At 46.9% G+C, this 21,152-nt stretch overlaps 1 protein-coding gene across 1 annotated transcript in view; it reads right to left on the bottom strand.

Moving 5' to 3' along the window:
• Nucleotides 1–21,152, bottom strand: part of PDSS2 (decaprenyl diphosphate synthase subunit 2) — a 325,971-nt gene that overhangs the window by 87,489 nt on the left and 217,330 nt on the right. Inside the window, exon 3 of the mRNA XM_029595318.1 lies at nucleotides 16,098–16,296. Coding sequence (XP_029451178.1) covers nucleotides 16,098–16,296 — 199 coding nt within the window. The remainder of the gene's footprint in view (nucleotides 1–16,097; nucleotides 16,297–21,152) is intronic.

Below are 21,152 nucleotides of genomic sequence, written 5' to 3'. Positions count from 1 at the left end.
ATTACTTCCCAGGCTCAGCTACAATTAACCAAGCGGCCTGAACTGCCAATTCAGAGAGATTTCCAGGTACAGTTTGCTGTCCACTGCTGTCATTCCTGTTTCATGTGCAGAGCTGTGCATTTGGGTTTAGTTTCATCTGCTGATTCCCCAACTAGCACGTGCCACCAAACAAATAATGGCAGGCTGGCAGCAGTGCTGAAACCCACTCTGAACAAATAAGAAGAACATAAGAAAATGCCATACTGGGTCAGACCAAGGGTCCATCAAGCCCAGCATCCTGTTTCCAACAGTGGCCAATCCAGGCCATAAGAAACTGGCAAGTACCCAAAAACTAAGTCCATTCCATGTTACCATTGCTAATGGCAGTGGCTATTCTCTAAGTGAACTTAATAGCAGGTAATGGACTTCTCCTCCAAGAACTTATCCAATCCTTTTTTAAACACAGCTATACTAACTGCACTAACCACATTCGCTGGCAACAAATTCCAGAGTTTAATTGTGTGTTGAGTAAAAAAGAACTTTCTCCGATTAGTTTTAAATGTGCCCCATGCTAACTTCATGGAGTGCCCCCTAGTCTTTCTACTATCCGAAAGAGTAAATAACCGATTCACATCTACCCGTTCTAGACCTCTCATGATTTTAAACACCTCTATCATATCCCCCCTCAGCCGTCTCTTCTCCAAGCTGAAAAGTCCTAACCTTTTTAGTCTTTCTTCATAGGGGAGTTGTTCCATTCCCCTTATCATTTTGGTAGCCCTTCTCTGTACCTTCTCCATCGCAATTATATCTTTTTTGAGATGCGGCGACCAGAATTGTACACAGTATTCAAGGTGCGGTCTCACCATGGAGCGATACAGAGGCATTATGACATTAATCATGGTAACGGGGCCTGATGGCAGATAAAGACCCAAGGGGTCCACCCAGTCTGCCCAGCAGTTGCTGAGAGTGGAAACTGACATTTCAGGCAGATTACCCCCCTCTGCCTTCTCTTTAGAGTCTGGGTCCTGTGTTGTGGCAGGGAAAAGGGCAACCAAAGTGTTGCTCAAGACACCTTTACTCGCTAGCCAAAAAGCAAATTCACACCGGGCTCTAGGAGGAGCTGCAGCCTTCATAACTCAACAGGGCTGATTGAGATGGCTCAGATACTGCACGACGGAGAAGCGGGTTACCTGGGAGAAATATCTAGCACACCAGAAAGGCCTCAAGAGCAGTCAATTGCAATGTCCTGTGTAAAATTGTCTAGAAACCTGGCTGCCTAAGGAAGCCTGATGCCACTGTCAGATCTTTTGATGAAGGGATACTGGCCAAGACCTCACCTGCTTCTCTTACCACAAATGGAGGTCAGCTACTTCTGACCTTCCTCTTTCACTCTTGCAGCCTTGCATTCTCTCTCTCCCCTCCCTCCTCCTTTTTTGTCTATTGGGTCTGGTAGACTCAGGAGTAAGCTAAGCAGGGGGTGGATTGCAGGCAGGTGCCAGCCCAGGATTTTTTTTCAAAGCCAGCCCACAGGGTATTTGTGACCAACTAATGTGCCTTCTGTGCAGTAGTTGCTTCAATACCTCCCCAAAAGCACAGCGAACTAAGAGCTGAGAGGTACCATAAAGCCTGACAAAACTGAGACAAAAAATCTCCAACATTAATTTTTACGAAAAAGGTGACATTTAAGTAGAGCACATCCCAGACCAGGGGTGAGCAAACTGAGCTGCAATCCCCATGAATTTGGTTACATCCCTCATATATCCTCAATTCCTCATCTGGTGTTAAAAGACTTTTTCCAGCCAATCAGCTATTGAACCAGTTGTCAAGTAATGAGAAAAACCACACTGCCAGCCAGTGGCTCAGACACACACTCACACAAAGATATTTGATGTTGTGTTGCAGAAAAAAGTGCAGGAGAGCCAGCGAGCACAGGCCACTCTCCTGGGCGCGCAATTTAGTATTGGCCAGCATGCAAATGAAGGCCCGTGGTAAAAAAGAGGCGCTAGCGCTAGTGTCTATTAACTGCTATTAATCAAGTGACTTAGGGAATAGCCACTGCTATTAATTGCATCAGTAGCATGGGATCTTCTTAGTGTTTGGGTAATTGCCAGGTTCTTATGGCCTGGTTTGGCCTCTGTTGGACATGGGATGCTGGGCTTGATGGACCCTTGGTCTGACCCAGCATGGCAATTTCTTATGTTCTTATGTTCTTGTGCTCATTCAGCAAGGGTCTCCCTGCCCTGGCACTGCCGCAGCCAGCAGCCCCTCTAAGAGCTTGGCCCAGTCACCTCGGACAGAAGTCTCACTAGCGCTGCACAGGCATCTCCTTCTGGTTCACCCCCCTCCCTATCTATGACAGTAACTTGCCTCCAACTTCTCAGGGCCTTCCCCACTCCAGCACATTCTCATTGACTGTGGCTCTGCTCTGCCTGGAGAGGGGGGGAGGGGTACTAGAAGTGATTCATAGGGCTAAAGAAAAAAAATTAAGCCCTGCTCAAGGCGATATGCATCACTGCTGCAGCAGAGACTGGGGAGAGCCTGACCCACAGCACCACAGCTCCAGGAGGAATTCTGCTTTCCCACGTGCAGCCATAGAAACATAGAAGTGACGGCAGAAGAAGACCAAACAGCCCATCCAGTCTGCCCAGCAAGCTTTCACACCTATTTGTTTTCATAATCCGTTATTCTGACCATTGAGGTCAGGGCCCTTATTGGTAACTTTTTGGTTCCAATTCCCTTCCACCCCCACCACTGATGTAGAGAGCAGTGCTGGAGCTGCATCTAAGTGAAGTATCTAGCTAATTGGTTTGGGGTAGTAACCGCCGTAATAAGCAAGCTACTCCCATTTGTTTATCCTGCATGTGCAATTCAGCCATTGTTGGTTGTCTGAATAAAAATCCTCTTTACTTAATTCCCTCTGTTCCTGAAGCAGTGAGCTGCGCTGGATACTTATTCCAAGTCAAGTATCATGCTTAATTGATTCGGGGTAGTAGCCACCGTAACAAGCAAGTTATACCCATGCTTATTTGTTTACCCAGACTATGTAATTCATTCCTTGTTGGTTGATGCTGAATATAAATCATCTTTTCTTCATTTTCCCTGCCGTTGAAGGAGAGAGCTATGCTGGATGTGCATTGAAAGTGAAGTATCAGGCTTATTTGATTTGGGGTAGTAACCGCCGTAACACGCAAGCTACTCCCCTGCTTTTTTGTGTATGCAAATCCTTTTTTCCACATTTCCTCTTGCCGTTAATGCGACTCCAATATTGCTCTATGTATGTATGTGTATGTCTATTCAATAAACATACACATACATATGTGTGTATGTTTATTGAATAAGGATATTAATCTCCAGGTAGTAGCCGTCATTCCCGCAAGCAAGCCACCCTTTGCCTCTTCTCTTCATTCACATCCTAAAGACTTTATGGATCCACAGTGTTTATCCCACGCCCCTTTGAAATCCTTCACAGTTTTGGTCTTCACCACTTCCTCCGGAAGGGCATTCCAGGCATCCACCACCCTCTCCGTGAAGAAATACTTCCTGACATTGGTTCTGAGTCTTCCTCCCTGGAATTTTAAATCGTGACCCCTGGTTCTGCTGATTTTTTTGCAACGGAAAAGGTTTGTCATTGTCTTTGGATCATTAAAACCTTTCAAGTATCTGAAAATTTGAATCATATCACCCCTGCTCCTCCTTTCCTCCAGGGTGTACATATTTAGATTCTTCAATCTCTCCTCATAAGTCATTCTATGAAGACCTTCCACCTTTTTGGTCGCCCTTCTCTGGACTGCCTCCATCCTGTCTCTGTCCCTTTGGAGATACGGTCTCCAGAACTGAACACAGTACTCCAGGTGAGGCCTCACCAAGGACCTGTACAAGGGGATTATCACTTCCCTTTTCTTACTCGATATTCCTCTCGCTATGCAGCCCAGCATTCTTCTGGCTTTAGCTATCGCCTTGTCACATTGTTTTGCCGACTTCAGATCATTAGAGACTATCACCCCAAGGTCTCTCTCCTGCTCCGTACATATCAGCCCTACTCCCCCCATCGAATACAGTTCTTTCGGATTTCCACACCCCATGTGCATGACTCTGCACTTCTTGGCATTGAATCTCAGCTGCCATATCTTCGACCATTCTTCCAGCTTCCTTAAATCCCGTCTCATTCTCTCCACTCCTTCCGGCGTGTCCACTCTGTTGCAGATCTTAGTGTCATCCGCAAAAAGACAAACCTTACCTTCTATCCCGTCCGCAATGTCGCTCACAAAGATATTGAACAGGACCGGTCCCAACACCGATCCCTGCGGCACTCCGCTCAACACCGCTCTCTCTTCGGCGTAAGTTCCATTTACCATCACACATTGTTTTCTGTCTATCAACCAGTTTGCAATCCAGGTCACCACCCTCGGCACTCACTCCTAAGCTTCTTATTTTATTCACTAGTCTCCTAGCCTTGCTGAAATCCAAGTAGATGACATCGAGCGCTCTTCCTTGATCCAATTCCTTAGTTACCCAGTCAAAAAAGTCAGATTTGTCTCACAGGATCTTCCCCTGGTGAATCCATGCTGCCTCTGGTCCAGCCAGGGCTGGTGCAAGGGTATTAGGCACTCCAGGCAAACCGTACAGCCTTGCATCCCCAGCCCTACCCTCCACACACACACAATTAAAAATTGTGCATTTATAATAAGATTTTACATGAAAAAGGATGTTTGAAGTACAGTCTTCTGAAATAAAAATATAACATGCACACTATATTTGCATGCACTGCTGTGGTGCACATCATACAACCCTGCAGAAAGTAAGACTCCCTGGAACTCATATGGTATTAGGCCCTATTGTAAGATGTATTGGGTGTGGGCTTGGCCTTAAGAAAACCATGAGTAAACTAAACTGCAATTACAAAATATGGTAAATCCCCAAATCAAAAGGCACTAACTGCCAGCACTCAAACAGTAACAACCCTACTCATGCAAATATTACACCAGGCCCTAAATCATCAATACGTCTCTTATTAGGAAAACAGAACAAGCCAAGCAGCTACAAATCCCTTCACAGAAACTATCCCCTAACCAAATACCTCCCTTTGGTCTGGCACAAGCAGAATACAGACAGATCCTCAACAAAAACAGAATGAAGAGACCATAAAGTACAAAAAAAAAAACCAAACAGAAAACTTTGCAGACAAAATCTGAACTGGAAACTGCAATAATATGAAAAACAGAAACATTACTATTCCTCATAAAACATCAAATAATAAAACCAAAAAATATAAAACATAATAGTAAAACCATACTAAAAAAGAACAAATATTTCAAAACAGCTGAAGAATAGATTATAAAATAATTGAAAACTCATACTTTTTTTTTTTTAATTACTCTTTTCACATATTATTATTGGTATTTGGGAGACACATTAAATAGCACCCAATAAGTAAAACTAGCAAGGATAAAAAATATACCCTGTTTTCCATATCTGGGAATGTTTGATTTCCACTCATCCTAAAATTAATGTGGATTATTAGCAAGGCAGAGGGGTGTGCACAACCTCTCTCCTTCTCTCTCACACACATGCAAAGCAGCCTCCCAATCATTCTCTCATGTATGTAAACAGGCTCCCAAACTCTCTCTCTTTCACAGACACACACACACATACACACACAAGCAGGCTCCCAAAATCTCTCTTTCACAGGCGCGCACACACACATACACATACAAGCAGGCTTCCAGTCTCCCTCACACTATTGTTCCTCTGCTCATTCTTTGGACCCACCAGATCCCAGGCCTCCTAACAGGCTCCCAAACTCTCTCTCTCTTTCACAGGCACGCACACACACACACACACACACACACACACATATATATATACAAGCAGGCTTCCAATCTCTCTCACACTATTGTACCTCTGCTCATTCTTTGGATCCACCAGATCCCAGGTCTCCTAAGAGTCACTGCGGGCACCAGTGGTGCCCGCAGTGACTGTCTCTCTATCATTTGGCCCCACCGGCCTGGGATCCGGCAGTGGCTGCAGCTGAGTCTTTCTCTCTCTCTTTTTTTTTTTTTTTATACTTTGGCTCGCAGCCAGGTCTCTCTGCTTTTGCTCTGCCGGCAGCCCTGATCTCACCTCCTCCTCCTCTGGTTGCCAGGGTGGCTCTGCCAGCGGCTTCTTTAGGCCCAGACAGCGGGGACACAGCAAAGCAAGCAACCAATGCAGAAGTCATGCTGCCGCCTTTCAACATGTGACCGGCCTACTGGGGCATGCCCGAAGCCCCCATAGGCAAATCTGCCTCTAAATTTAAGGAAGTATTTCTTTACAGAAAGCGTGGTGAATGCATGGAATAGCCTCCCAGTAAAGGTGGTGAAGCACAAGGGATCTCTGAGGAAGTGGTAGGGATTGTAGAGCTAAGCAGTTGGTGTGTGGATGGGTAGATGAGATAGGCCGCATGGTCTTTTTCCGCTGTCACATTTCTATGTTTCCGAGTTTGCCTTCCACCTTTCATACAGCATAGCGAGGGGTGTGGGTGAATTGGCACTGCCTTTGAAGGGCATCTCTACCTAATCCTTTAGTTAGGAAAGCCCTACTTTGGTGGAGGTGGTGGGTGTGTGAGGGGGGATATAGGACAGCACTGTGTGCGATCAGAGTTTGGATTCCATACTCACCGGGCCCAGCCAGGGCGGGGTGTCCTGCACAGGTGGATGCATAGGCTCAGGGAGGGAGGGGAGGATGACAACTTCCATTTCTCCGGTGGCCTCTGCTAGCCAAAGAGGAGAAAAGGTGGGTGCATGGGTGGGATAATTAAGTAGGGATCTTGTATGCTGCTCTAATCAAGAGAGTGGAGTTAAAAAAAAAGGAAGACAAAGACTGTCCTGGATTAGGAGAGATGTTTTTTAGGTGGTGTTACGGTGCCTTCCCGGGAGCCGCCTCACTTACCCCCGATGCTGCCGGAATCTGCATGCGGCAGGAACGCCACTCCCCGTTGCCAAGGCCGCACCGAGTGGCTCACACGCCGGCATGGGGCCCAGACCCCGCCATTGTCCTGCTCTTTCTGGCTGTCTCTAGGTGCGCCTACCCTTAAAGGAGCCATGTTGGGAAACCTGACCCAGGCACCCAGTGATGACGTCAGCTGCCGTTGGTACTTAAGACTGCTTCAGACTCCTTCACAGATGCCTCAGCTATTGGCCCCTGCCATAGCAGAGTGTGTGGCTTGCGTTCCTGGTTCCTGTCTCTCCTGCCTTGCCTTGGCCTGTTGTCTTGTCCAGGCTCTTGTGTGTGTGTTTCTCTCTTCTGGCCTGACTCTCTGGATCTTGACCTCTTGCCTGGACCTGACCATCCTCATTAGCCACCTGCCCCGACCTTGGGTTGTCTCTGATCCTATTAGTCTGCTGCCTGCCCTGACCCTGGCATGCCTTTAGATTCTCGCTCGCTTCACCACCTTAGGGACCCGCTTAAGTCCTGCCAGCTGCTAGAACTCAAGGACTCAACCTGCGGGGAAAGTGAATGGTATAGGTGAAGCTCCAGACTGTCCTGCTACAGGACGCATTCACCATCAAGCAGGACAGACAGCCAGCTAGCAGGACTGTTTGAGAGCTAGCATAGGCCTCGTAGGCTCACCTATGAGGCTGCATCAACTACGCCCCAGCATGTGGTCACACATGCAGCTGGGATATATCCTTAGCAGGGTGGACAGAAGTAACTGGGCAGACTGGATGGGTCAGTTGGTCTTTTTCTGCCATCATTTACTATGTTACTGTGTAAGGGTGGTGCCCCTTCAGCTGTTAGGCCATGCCTTTTGGGGAGGGGGGGATTCAAAGATGGAAGAGGTAAAAGCAAACAAACCAAAGCCATAGAAAGACACACTTAAAAAAAGACTTCAGATTAGCTCGTTTAGCTTCTGAATCCAAAGCCATACTGAGGAAGTCAAATAGAAGAAAAGTTGCATGGGGGTAACCAGCACAGAGCAGCAGTTCCTTCTCTTAACAGAAACATGGGGGTAATCTGTACGGAGCAGCGGTTTTTGCCATGGGAAGTTTGCTGGGTAGACTGGATGGTCCATTTGGTCTTTTTCTGCTGACAATAGTATGTTACCATTAGATGAGCGGGCGAGGAGGAAGAGGAGTCACAATGACAGCTCCAGCTTCTTTCTCATGAGACTCTAGTGCAGTGGTTTCCGACCTTTTTTGTGTTTCGGCACACTCGGCACTGGGTTTCCTTTGCCACAGCACAATATAACCTTCCCTTCCCCCCCTCCTCAGCATCACTTACCTCTCTCCCCATGCCACCTTGCATCATCACTTCCCTTCCCACCCTCAGGGCATCACCGCCTTCTCTTCCCTCCTCACCCGTGGCATCATCCCTTTCCTTCCCTCCCCATCCTCCTGGTACCCTTCCCTTGCCTCCTTGGGATCACCTCCTGACAGAGAGGAATTGCGATGGAGAAGGTACAGAGAAGGGCTACCAAAATGATAAGGGGAATGGAACAACTCCCCTATGAGGAAAGACTAAAGAGGTTAGGACTTTTCAGCTTGGAGAAGAGACGACTGAGGGAGGATATGATAGAGGTGTTTAAAATCATGAGAGGTCTAGAACGGGTAGATGTGAATCGGTTATTTACTCTTTCGGATAGTAGAAAGACTAGGGGACACTCCATGAAGTTAGCATGGGGCACATTTAAAACTAATCGGAGAAAGTTCTTTTTTACTCAACGCACAATTAAACTCTGGAATTTGTTGCCAGAGAATGTGGTTCGTGCAGTTAGTATAGCTGTGTTTAAAAAAGGATTGGATAAGTTCTTGGAGGAGAAGTCCATTACCTGCTATTAAGTTCACTTAGAGAATAGCCACTGCCATTAGCAATGGTAACATGGAATAGACTTAGTGTTTGGGTACTTGCCAGGTTCTTATGGCCTGGATTGGCCACTGTTGGAAACAGGATGCTGGGCTTGATGGACCCTTGGTCTGACCCAGTATGGCATTTTCTTATGTTCTTAGGCGAGCTGGGGGGCTTTGTTTTTACAATTCGGAGTTATGCGTGCAAGTCTTGGCCCCACTCTGGAACGCCCAGTCCCCGCCGCTTTTCCTCCCCCCTCTTATTCCTCACACACGCAGATGCACTTTTTTTGAGACTTTTTAAATTGTGCATTGCTCGCATGTGGCCCACATACATGTTTATGTGTGGGCATTTTCCATGAGCAACGCTTTTAAAATCGACCAGTAAGCTCTTTGGGGCAGGGATTCATGGTTCCCTCTGTGTGCACATATTATAATGTGCCAGTTGTATTGTCAGCATGATATAAAGCCAAACTATTTCAAAACATGCCCTCTGCCAACCTATTTGAATGACAGGTGCCGGATGAACATTAATTACTATTAAAGTGAAATGCTGTCCACAGATAAAAGAGAAAAGTTTCTCGTGCCAATTTTTAGCTTCTAGCTGCATGTGAAGCTGGGGCAATGGTGATATCCAGTGACAACGATCAGCAATTCACACGCCAAACAGGATGGAACCCTGGACGTGTCCAGGAGGCAGATGCAAATATTTAGGGGGATGCAATTGTGACCTCTGGCAGTGCTCTGGAATGAAAAGTTAGAATACTGATCTAGCTAGCACCTTACGCAACATCACTTAGGCAGAATGCTAGAAATTTGCTTTAAATCTTGCAGCGATAATGTGACTTGGCCATGGTGACAGACTGGGGAGTTCTTGTCTGGTGTCCTGGGTGCTGCCGTTGCCTGGGGCTGGGGAAGGGGGTGCCTGTGGGAAAGAGTTGCCCTAGCATCCTTGGAGGGGAGGCCTGTATTTCTGGAGGGGAGACCTCCCCCCTAGATCCTATGCCCAGTGGCGCTCAATAGGGAGACTCTGGCCCGGTCTTGGTGGAAGGTGGGGCCACTGGGCCATGCTGGCTCAGTTCTTGGGCCGAGCTCTTCCACAACACCCGATTGCTGCCACTGCCACCTGTTTCATGAAAAAAGGGGCAGGGGCCTGGCATGTTTAATTTTTCAGTGGGACCACCCCTAGGCTCCTGGCCCAGGCTTTACGTGTCTTGCTCTATCCTTCTGTGAGCGCATGAGCTCTGGTGACCCTGGACTGCAGTAATAATAGCGGCAGTAGTTTTTGTTCTGATATAATCTAGTAGTAGTTCCTGACTTTACTTTTACAGACTCCTGGCCATCCGTAAAAAGGTGATGGGAAGCATCTCGACTACACTGTATACAGGACTCATGTCTGCATGCAACTCACCTCAGCTAGCAAAAGCCAGTGGTCCCTACCTGTGCCCTCTCCTCCCTGACCGGTTTCTCCATTAGGTCTTGGGGGCAAAGATCCCTGATTCACTAAGGTAGCTCTCTCATCAATGCCTCAATATCCACCTGTCCTCAGTGTCCGTCTGTCAACCACACTGTACATGCACATGGTCACATCTGTACAGTGCTGTATATGCCTCATAGCTCTATACAGTTGTTTGGTAACAGCAGTGGCAGGCATAGCTCTCCTGGGTTATGTCCATTTGTTTCTTTGTTATTATAAAATTAGGGCACCCCCCTCTAGAAGTAGCCCAAAGCTTTTATTTATGATTTGGAGGTTGCTTAAAAGAATCAATATGCTAAAATTACAGATGAAAGGGTGGGAGACACAGATGCTTTAGTGTGCAAATCCTCTTAGGCTCTAGCTCAGCTGAACTTGGCCTCCACAGCGCTTCTATGACAGCACTGCGGGTAATAACCACATATGCTCCTTTTTTTTAAATCTTGTAAATAGCAAATGTTGCTTACCTGTAACAGGTGTTCTCACAGGACAGCAGGATGTTAGTCCTCACATATGGGTGACATCACAGGATGGAGCCCTGTACGGAAAACTTTTCTGTCAAAGCTTCTACAAAGCTTTGACTGGCACTGGCACACTGAGTGCACTGAGCATGCTCAGCCTGCAATTATCCCTGTGACCACAGGTGTCTCCATCAGTCTCGTCTTATAGCAAAAAGTGCAAGCGAAACTAAAATAAAAGTACAAACGTATACAGACCCAACACTGCGGGGTTGCGGGTAGGTTTCGTGAGGACTAACATCCTGCTGTCCTGTGAGAACACCTGTTACAGGTAAGCAACATTTTCTTTCTCACAGGACAGCAGGATGGTAGTCCTCACATATGGGTGAGTACCGAGCTGAGGATGCCCGAGAGTGCACCAAATGCACCCAAGACGCGCGAAAGGCGCAATGAGGGGGTGGAATTTGGAACGGAGGGCATCCTGAAACCCTTAATAGGTTGGTGGAAGGATGTTGGGTAGTTAAAACCGAAAAGAATAGGAGTAGACGGACTGGTCAAACATGGAGCATGCCGGCTAGTCGTATCTAAGCAATAATGGCTGCAAAGGTATGGAGAGAGCCTGATAAATATGTCAAGCAGCACCGGCCAAAGGTAAGCTATGAGGTTGGGATGGACACAACAGTGTGTGGTTACACACAGTGTTGTAGTGAAATGCCTGCTTGTTGATAGGAAAAAGAGATACAGACCGTCAGTTAGGAGGAATAGGTCTGTTTGCCCACCGGAACTCGCAGCTTGGCTCTTGCCACAGAAGGAAAGAGTTAGGTGGAATTCCTATGGAGTGGGTCTAGATAGAATGCAAGTGCACTATTACAGTCCAAGGAGTGGAAAACCTTTTCACTTTGGTGAGAGAGAGGTGTTGGGAAAGTGGGCAGAATATATTCTGAGTAAGGTAAGAAGCAATGACTACCTTAAGAAGGATATGAAGTTGAAAACGTAAAACCACTTGGTCACAGAGGAACGCAGGGTCAGGTGAGTATGTAACAAGGTGTGTAACTCACTGACCCTGTTGGTAGAAGTGATGTCTATGAGGGAAAACGTTCCCCATGGCAGACTGTTAGGTGAGAGGAACGGAAAGGCTCGAACAGAGAACACATGAGTCTTGTAAGCACGAATTACATGTCCCATTCTGTGACTAGTAAAAACAGAGGCGGCTTGATCAGTGGATAATCCATGGTAAACTGACTCAGAAGGGGTTGACCGTTAATCGGGTATTCCCACTCCCAAGTGATACGCCAATTGGAACCGAGATGTACCCATGTGAAAGATGTCTGGGGAGCAGAATCCGAGGTAGTAAGAAAAAAGAGTGGTGTAGAAAAAAGAAAAAGGGTAAAACCCTTCTGTAAGCGTCATGTGGTAAATCATGCCATTTTGAATGGTAGGATTTGGGTGTGGAAGGGTACCTGAGAACATAAGGAAGTCGATGATATGAGACTGACTTGTGAGAAGGCAAATTGGTTATTGATGTGATAGACCAAGAAGTATGGGAAGCATACTGGTCTCGGCCAGGACGTGGGTCTGAGGAACAGTGAACCCCGTCCCGTTTCAGCATTAGAAGAGTGCTGGCTATGAGAGGCAGCGGAAGAGACACATTTAAGAGGCCCTTGATGGAAGAAAGACGTCTATAGGAACGCATTGGAAACATATGTAGGGAGTAGAATCTGTGCACCGTATGGTTCGATGCGGATGCAGAGGGCAAGTTCGGTTGACCTCGGGGCTAGAAGATTGCTCTCGCTACACATGTAGTCCGAGACCATTTGAGAGGATGAAAACCTATACGGAGAAGGTCTGTTAGTGCGTTTAGTAAGTTTTAGTAAGCTTCTTAGCAGAGCAGCTAAGAGGTTATGCGTGCTTGTGTGTTGGAAAAACACATTGTCCCTATGCTGTGTCTGTATACACAAAGATTTGTTGCAGAGGCAGCACTGGAAGGCATAAGGGCATAACTCATGGCTACAAGCTCCAGGAAGTTCATGTGAAACTGTGCCTGGAGCGGAATAGATGCATATTGGGTTGAGAAGAAGTTAGGTCAAACTTTAAACCTTGAGTAAATGCGAGCATTAGCAGGAGCAGACTAGGTTTTGGTTCTAGATCTGCAATATGGATGAGGGATGAAAGCAGTTGAACAGCTTAGACCCACTGATAATGAAAGTTCACTGAAGCTAACCCATAGCAATTTTGGATCTATGAGGAAAGTGCATAGTGAAAAAACCCCATGGCCCGACAATGAAAGAATTGAGGGGCTGAAGTTATGGAATATGCGCGCAGGGACATATAGGAATTTGTTAGAATGTCTGCGCGGCTGCTGGACAGGAAGGTCGTTGTGACTGTGGTGTCCAGAAGTGTTGTATAAGGGATTTATGGCAGTGACAGCAATCCTAGGTAGTAGATTTATAGTGAGTCATGAAGAAATTAGAGCTCCTTGCTTGGATTGACTGTGGTTATGCAGCTGTCCATGCAAGGAAAAGCGTGAATGATATTGTACTCCGTAGAGAAACAGCAGTCACCGATAGTGATTTAATGAAATACCCTAGTTGCCAAAGCTGGTGCAACCGGCAGAGCTTGGGATTGTAATATTGTTGACTCACCATGAAGCACACAGAAAAATAGAAGAGAGAGGCAACCTACTTACTGCGGTACGGAAGCATGGTGACGAGAGATACCATTTTATCTGCACCTTCTGAAGAAAGTTGATGTTTCTGAGGTCCAGGATGGGCGGAGCGTAACTACTTTCTGTTGAAATAACTACTAGTCTGTTGAAATAAAGAATAGTGAGATTAAAACTCCCCCCCCACCCCCTCTCTGCGTTTTGAAGTGTCCGGGGTATAAAGTGGGGTGCCGCTCTGATATCCGGCAAGTTGAGAGACCAGGAGGTGTCCAACTGGCGGGGCTGAAGTAATCAGGATACCATGTAATCTCCCACGGGAGCGTGAGCAGTAAAAGTCGTACCCACGTTTGTGTGTGCTATACAAGAAAACGACGAGACCTGTTGCCAGGTATCGAGGTGGACTTGCAGTTGAGACAGTGTTTGCTGAATCTCGTGTTTAGCAAATCAGCGAATGCATCTGGAATTTCAGTCCTTAATTAGGAACCAGAAACCAGAGTATTAATCAGTACAGAGTCCCGTTGGTAACAACGGGAGGATGTCCTGATGTAATCCCAAATGACTGGTAGAGAGGTTCTTCTCTTGGTATTGTGTCCAACATAGATGGCAATAGCAATATGTGACACTAATACGGCTCTTGGAAGACCAGACAACCTAGAACCTATCGAACCATATGGCCCGGTTTAGAGAACTGGTCTCAATGGGATTGTCGCTGAAGCGGGAGTAAAGTAGAGTACTTAACATCCGCTGTGGATCGCAGAAGGACGAGCCGGCGAAGATGGATGGCTCTGTGGATTTCAGGAGTCATCGAGGGATAGCCTGGTGGACGTAGACGTCCGATTCAACTCTGTAACCTGGTATGGTGGCGCAGGTACAGAGGAGTCCAGACTGAATGTGTCTGGCGCTACCACATTAATTTGTGGAGGTACAGAACCCCGCACCGGTGTCGGTGGGGAATGCCTCGGGTACAGGGGAGCCATTATGACTCATGAACCTGGCTCGGGTACAGGGGACCCATTATGACTTGTGAACCCGGCCCTTGTTGCAGTGGCTCGATGTGTCATGATGCCAGTGCAGAATTCTTCGGAACTCGTTCTGGTGTTTCTGGAGCACTAAGGACTGCCAGCACTGTGCGGAACAGTGGCGATGGCAGTGGTGATGTTGCTCGGCCCGGGCATTCTCCAGCACCGAGAAGGATAGCACCGATGTGCTGGATGGCGTTGGTGGCGGATGGTCACTATGCTCGGCCCGGTCTTTCCCCAGCGCCGAGGTGGATGCCCTCGCTGACTTGGATGGCGAATGTTGACGAACTGTCAGCATGCCTGCACTGCTCCTGGCACTCTGTAGTGCCAGGAGCAGTACAGGGCTTTAATAAGAACCCAAAGCATGAAGCACTGTGTTTAGGCGAGGGCATTACGTGGAGGTGCTATGTCGGTATTGACGGTGTCGATGGCAGCCGAAGCGGCCTCGACAAAAAATAAATAAATAAATAAATATATATGAAAAACGTCGATGACCCGGGCAGAGCAAGGATAACAGTGACGAAAGCACTGATGGCATCGGCGTAGGTATCTATGGAATGATGTGGCATCGAGAAATCGAAAAACATCGTTGGCATCGGAAAAAATTATGCCGGCATTGATGGAGTCGATGACCACATCGGCGGCATGGCTGCGGGCGGTGATGGAATAGACATTGACATCGATGCTATCGACAGCATCGACCCAGGCATCAATGGCATCGACTCGGGCATCGACGATGGCACCGATGGAATCGACGATGGCATCGATGGAAGTGCCCTGGGCGACGATGGCACCGACACAAGGGTGTGCATCGATGGCATCCATGAAACCCAGGGAAAAATCAGTGACATGGATGAAAAACATGGATGGGGCACTGATAGAATCGATATAGGGATCGATGGCTTCAATGTACCACGGGGGAGGGGTACCAATGGCATCGAAGAATGCAGGATGGTCTGGAAGGGGGTACCGATGGTAGCAATGGGGCCATCGACTGTGTGAGGGTACAGAGTAATCGAAGGACCTGGATTCAACAGAGGTCCTGGCGGCAACGGAAACCGTGGAAGTCCCTGTCCCACTAGCACTAATAACCAGGCAGAGTGTTATAGAGGGACACTCGCAGGCTATGTGTGGCTAACTATGAAAACATAGGGAGAGGGAAGGCTGCAGTCGGTTGGCATGCCAGGGAGGTGACAGGAACCGATCGAAAAACAGGGCATAGTACTCACTGAGCGTCGAATAAATGTACGCGAAGGGAGACCCGTGCAGGGAAAAAGTGTTTGTAAAGTAAAAGTTTAAAGAATTTCTCACAGAGCTCCTAACCACTATGCTTACTGCAGAGCGGAAAAAAGAAGACTGAGGGAGACACCTGTGATCACAGGGATAATTGCAGGCTGAGCATGCTCAGTGCACTCAGTGTGCCAGTGTCAGTCAAAGCTTTATAGAAACTCTGACAGAAAAGTTTCCCATACAGGGCTCCATCCTGTGATGTCACCCATATGTGAGGACTACCATCCTGCTTGACCTATGAGAATAACAGCTACAGCCTTTCCTCCACAGTGGTTTCCCTTTATTGCTGGCTCATCTGCACCAGGACCCCTCCCCCCCTACGTGGTGCTCTGACACTGGTGGTGCTTCAGCCGCTCTCCTTGCCCTTTCACCAGCTCGGCGGCGGAAGGTTACCTTGGTGTTCTGCAGCTGCGCCAGGCCCGTGCAAGCATTGGCCAGGAGGAAGTCTCCGCCGAGGATAGCCATCTTATTTCCAAACTGCATGTCCTTCGTCAGGGCGTCGCAGGGCTTCAGCTGGCCGAGGTTCACGATGCCGCGGTGCACCAGGAAAGCGGTGTGGATCAGTTCGGTGATCTCGGCAAGACTTCTCTGTCTGCAGGCAAAGAAAACGGGGAAAAGAAAAAGGAAAAAAAAAAGTTATGCTCCCACCCATTCAGTGGGCCCTGGTGGGTTCTTATGTTCACATGCCCAGAGTCCTGTTCTAACCTAATGACCTGTCAGCACAGGCTGTTGTAAGGTTACACTTTCCTCCTCATCAGAGACTCGTTTTGCACATAATTTTAAAAGAATGGCAACCACCATCTTCTCCACCCCAAAGGAGGATGCTAAACATCATTTTCCATCTGACCACATGCAGGTGGGATGTTGTGACCTGAGCAATGCGTTTGCTCCACCGTAACAGTTTAGCGTTCAGGGCCAGATCACTTCCAAAGACCCTTGCATCTGCTTCATCGCCGCACTGGAAAAGCAAAAGGAGCAGATGCAAGGACGCATTGCAACTTATGGTCTATAAGCTAAGGCAAGATCTGGGTAAGCCATGTACCGAAAAAAGCAGAGCGCTCACCCTGGAATCCACGAGTGGCCCCTGGGAACCAGTCCTGGGCTCTTAATTAGCCCTGGCAACGCACACGCTCAAGTAAGGGAGATCTACAAATCTCGGGACCGGTGAAATTAAACTGCGAGTCGAGCCTCAGCTCCTTGTGTTTTTCTAACATTTTCAGGGGCAGACTGGCAGAAAAAGTGCCTGCTTCTGATACAGGGAATTTTTTTTTTTAATTAAAACAAAACAAAACAAAAAACATGAACTTAGGAGGAAGCCACAGCCCTGAAGCCTCCAGGTGACAATTCATGGATTTCAGTACTAATTAATTCTGTACAGCACCAATTGGGTTATTTATTTGCTCTGCAGTTCCCAACTAAACTGCAGGACACCGCCTCTGTTTAGACCTCAAGGACGCCAGACAGCATTTTTTGCTCCCAGTTCCTGAGGACTGTAATGGCAAACTGCAGGCAGGCCGCCGGGCACAAAGATGTGCATTGGTCGGGAGCATGCGTGCGTACCTTCAGAACTGCAGCTCTTGGGGCAAGAAGCTGTTTTGCTACCTAATCTAATCACGCTCACCCCTTCTGGGAGTACCAGACCCCTAGCTGGCAAAAGATTGGGAAAATGAAACGTTACTGCAGCCACCCAGGAGGTAATAAACTTCACTTACCTAGTACTGTAGTTCAATTAGGTAACGTGAAATTAGCAAGAGGAGCGGCAGACCCCCAGTTGCTGTAATTTTATTATAGAGGTAAAAGACTACAATGCTGGGATAAAAACACTACTGACCATAAGGGCTTTTTAAAATTTTGGTAGGCTGCCCTGATGGACCCTCTGCCAGGCTATGCTATTGTCTGCAGGATGGGAAAAAAATAAATGTAAAATGAATAAATAGACCACCAGCTGTAGACCAGAAGCAGGCAGCCAAACACATCTCCAGCTAACAAAGGTTAAAAAAAATATTTCAAGCAAGCAGTGGAAATAAAACCAAAAGACCAACAAGTCAGCCCAGCACTCTGGCTGTCATTGTCAAGGCAGCCCCTTGCAGAAAGATGCCCGCATCGAGTGAGTTCATCAGATGGACAGCTGATCGGCATTAAACAGACTTGCTCTGGGCAAATTAAGCCCAGCGAGCTGTCATGAATAGCAATGAGAGCCCTCTGCTCCCTACAGCTGAGCTCCCAGGATAGAAGGGGATCCCAGGCAATGAGCGCCGAGAGCTGCAGCCATCTCAGAGTGACGGCTCATTTCTCCAGCTGAAGGAAGACATTAATATCCTGAGATCAGGCCCACCTCCCCGACCCCGGCTATTCAGGTAGAACCAAGACAGTCCTAGTCCTCCGCTTAATAAGGTCTTAATGAGGCAAACCAAACCTCCCTTTCTCTGCCTTCAGAAGGACTACACGGAGGCAGGAAACCTACCTGCGCCGTGTCCAGTCACCTGCCTTCCAGACACGTCCTGGCTGCACGCCGCGAATGAACAGGATTACCTTCACAAAACCTATTCCCTGACTCAAATCTTTAAGAGTTCTGGGAGCTAGAGGGATCCGTAAACCTCTTCTGATGAGAGAGGACGATGCCATGTGGGTGCTTTAGTGCCCAAGAACTAGCACCCAGAGCAAATAAGCAACACACTGAGGTCTGTAATGAAAGGGATTACCATACAGTCACATTAGTAATGACGGCAGAAAAAGGACCAGATGGACCATCCAGTCCGCCCGGCAAGCTTCTTATGGTAGTATCTGCCACGCCCTGCAAGTTACCCCCATGTTTCTCTCAAGGATAGTAACTGCCGCTCCTTGCATTACCCCCAAGCCTTATGATGAGGGTATTTATTTATTTATTATTTAAAACGCTTTATATACCGTGGTTCATATTTATATCACAATGGTTTACAAAAAATGAATCAAATCAACAATGTTAAAAATACATGAAACAATCTATGCTCACAAATTATACATTAATAAACTTAAAACAAGGTAAAACTAAATAAAAAATAAAATAGGGGCATAGGAGAGGGAGAATATACAATTTTTGGAATCTGGATGTTATTGTCATTCCTTGATTTACTATCAATCAAAACCAAGCAACTGTCAAACCCATAAATTACTGCTCGCAGCATTTTTACTGGGCGAGGAGCCTTCTTGATAATTCAGACAATGTTGCTTGACGTTCTTTGCTTTGGGACTTGGCCTCAGAAGCCGTCCTGTGCTTTTCCCCTTATGATAAATTCAGACATTGCTGCTGCTTCTTGTATTTTTAGTTTCTCCACGTGTAGAACATTGGGGGCATTCGTATTTCAAGCCACTTGTTAAGGCCTGAAGCGATGTTGCTGCTGGGGACTGCAGCTGTTCAGCTAATCCAAATTTTGTTGATTTCTTGGCTTTTGGGTTATATAAAATGCACTTTAAAAAAATAAATAAACAAAGGAAGAAAACTGGACCAGAAATCTCTACGGCTTCATTTCTGCTGCGTAAAAGATATTTGGGCCGGCGCGGTCCTGGGAGGCTTTACCCTCCTGAGTGTCCTTGTTCGCACACTTCTGAAAATGGGCAAAGGAGAGGTTACTGTTACTAATCACCATTTTAAAATGCTACTTAGACACACACAGCACTGTACAGATACACATGCGAAAGAGTCCCTGTTCCATGGAGCTTACAGTCTAGTCAACACAAACATACATGACAAACGAGAGTTTGTGTAAAAGTGCTTAGGATTTAGAAAGCAACCTCAGAAGGGGGAGTTTTTAGATTGGACTGGAACATGGCCAGAGATGAAGCACAATGCACCGAATCAGGAAGTGTGTTCCATGCTTACGTGCAACAAGCTGGAAAGCACAGAGTGGGAGTTGGTGGTAGAGGAGACTGGCACAGACCAGAGCGACTTGCCCGATGAGCTGAGTTCACGAGAAAGAGTGTAGAGAGAGAGAGAGAAGAGAATATAGGTAATAAGGAGCTGCAGAGAGAATGCATTTATAGGTGAGTAAGTGCTTGCTAATTTTCTTTCCTTGAGTCCTGGCAGACCAGTCCAGAGAGTGGGATTTGTTCCTCCTACCAGCAGATGGAGGCAGAGTACAAGACTCTTTAAACTGACAGAAGGAGTCAGTATAAAGAGTACAAGACTCTTTATACTGACTCCTTCCTTGCTGGTGCAGTAAAGAAGGAGTCAGTAGTTTCTTGCTCAAGCTGGTCCTTACTTTCATCCAGGTTCTCCAGATTTCCTTTAGTTCATCTCTCTCTTTTTTTAAAATTCAAAACAGAAAACAAAGACATGATTTGGATTCTAGCGCTATCAACCAAAGGACCCCTCCTTAGTCAATTATTATTTCTGCTCTTCCTGCCGTCTAGTGCTCCCTTTGGCAATTCTTTTGCTCCTGTCCTCTGGTAGCCTTTGCAGCTTGAATCTCCCCATTCTTCACTAATGTCTCCAAGAGCAATCCCCTTTAAAAGGAAGCTTCCTCAACCTGGCTTTTGAGGTTGAGTCCAGCACCCAATTTCTCGACAACAATAGCCATCTGACCACAACCCTGTTGCTGCCTGTTTTGCAGAGATTCTTATTAGATCATATAGGACATCTGCCATAAATGCTGCCCCCAATTCCATCTGCGTGACCTCTGCGCAGGATCATACTTTGGACATATTGGCTTCTAATCCACATTTTGTTGCCTACACGGCTTTGTTAAGATAGCCTTCCTTGTTGCTTTCTCAACCCATCACTGCTTAAGTAGGGAAAGAAATCTATCCATACATGCCTGCTCCATCACATACATCTTTCTCTATCATCTTTCTGCTTCTTAATCTAGTTTCAGGGATATCCCATTCAGCTTCTATTCTATCCTGGAAGGCTAAATGAATAGGGAAAGCTCTAGATGGCTTCTTAATACCAGTAAGGACTGGATTATGTTTTGGCTTTACTTCCTTTGGCTGCTTCTCAAGCAGCCTAAAACATGCGAGACAGAAATGACGACAGAAAAGGACCAATGGTCCATCCAGTCTGCCCAGCAAGCTTCCCATGGTAGTATCTGCTGTACAGGTTACCCCCAAGTCAGTGCTGCTTGACGAGCTTTGCTTATGGACTTGGCCGTAGATGCAGTCCTGTGTTTTTTTTCTTAATGTCTGCACATCAATACCCCAGACTGTAAAAAAATAAAAAAATAAAATAAAATAAAATTCATGGCTCGTGTTGATTGTCTCTGAATACAAATTTCTCTTTCCCTCCACTCCCTCCCCCCCTTTGAAGCAGAGAGCGATGTTGCAGATGCATCCAAAGCTTCAAGGCTTATTGATTAAGGGTAGTAATCCATGCCTTCTGTTAAGGGTAGTAACCGCCGCACCAGCAAGTTATCCCCCTCATCGCTTTCTTCGTTTCCTTTAGGACTTGACTGTAGAAGCAGTCCTGTGCTTTTT

The sequence above is a fragment of the Rhinatrema bivittatum genome, chromosome 3 (genome assembly GCF_901001135.1).
Source record: "Rhinatrema bivittatum chromosome 3, aRhiBiv1.1, whole genome shotgun sequence".
Lineage (NCBI taxonomy): Eukaryota > Metazoa > Chordata > Amphibia > Gymnophiona > Rhinatrematidae > Rhinatrema > Rhinatrema bivittatum.
The sequence above is the reverse complement of the archived record's forward strand: the minus strand, read 5'-3'. Positions and strand labels throughout refer to the sequence as shown.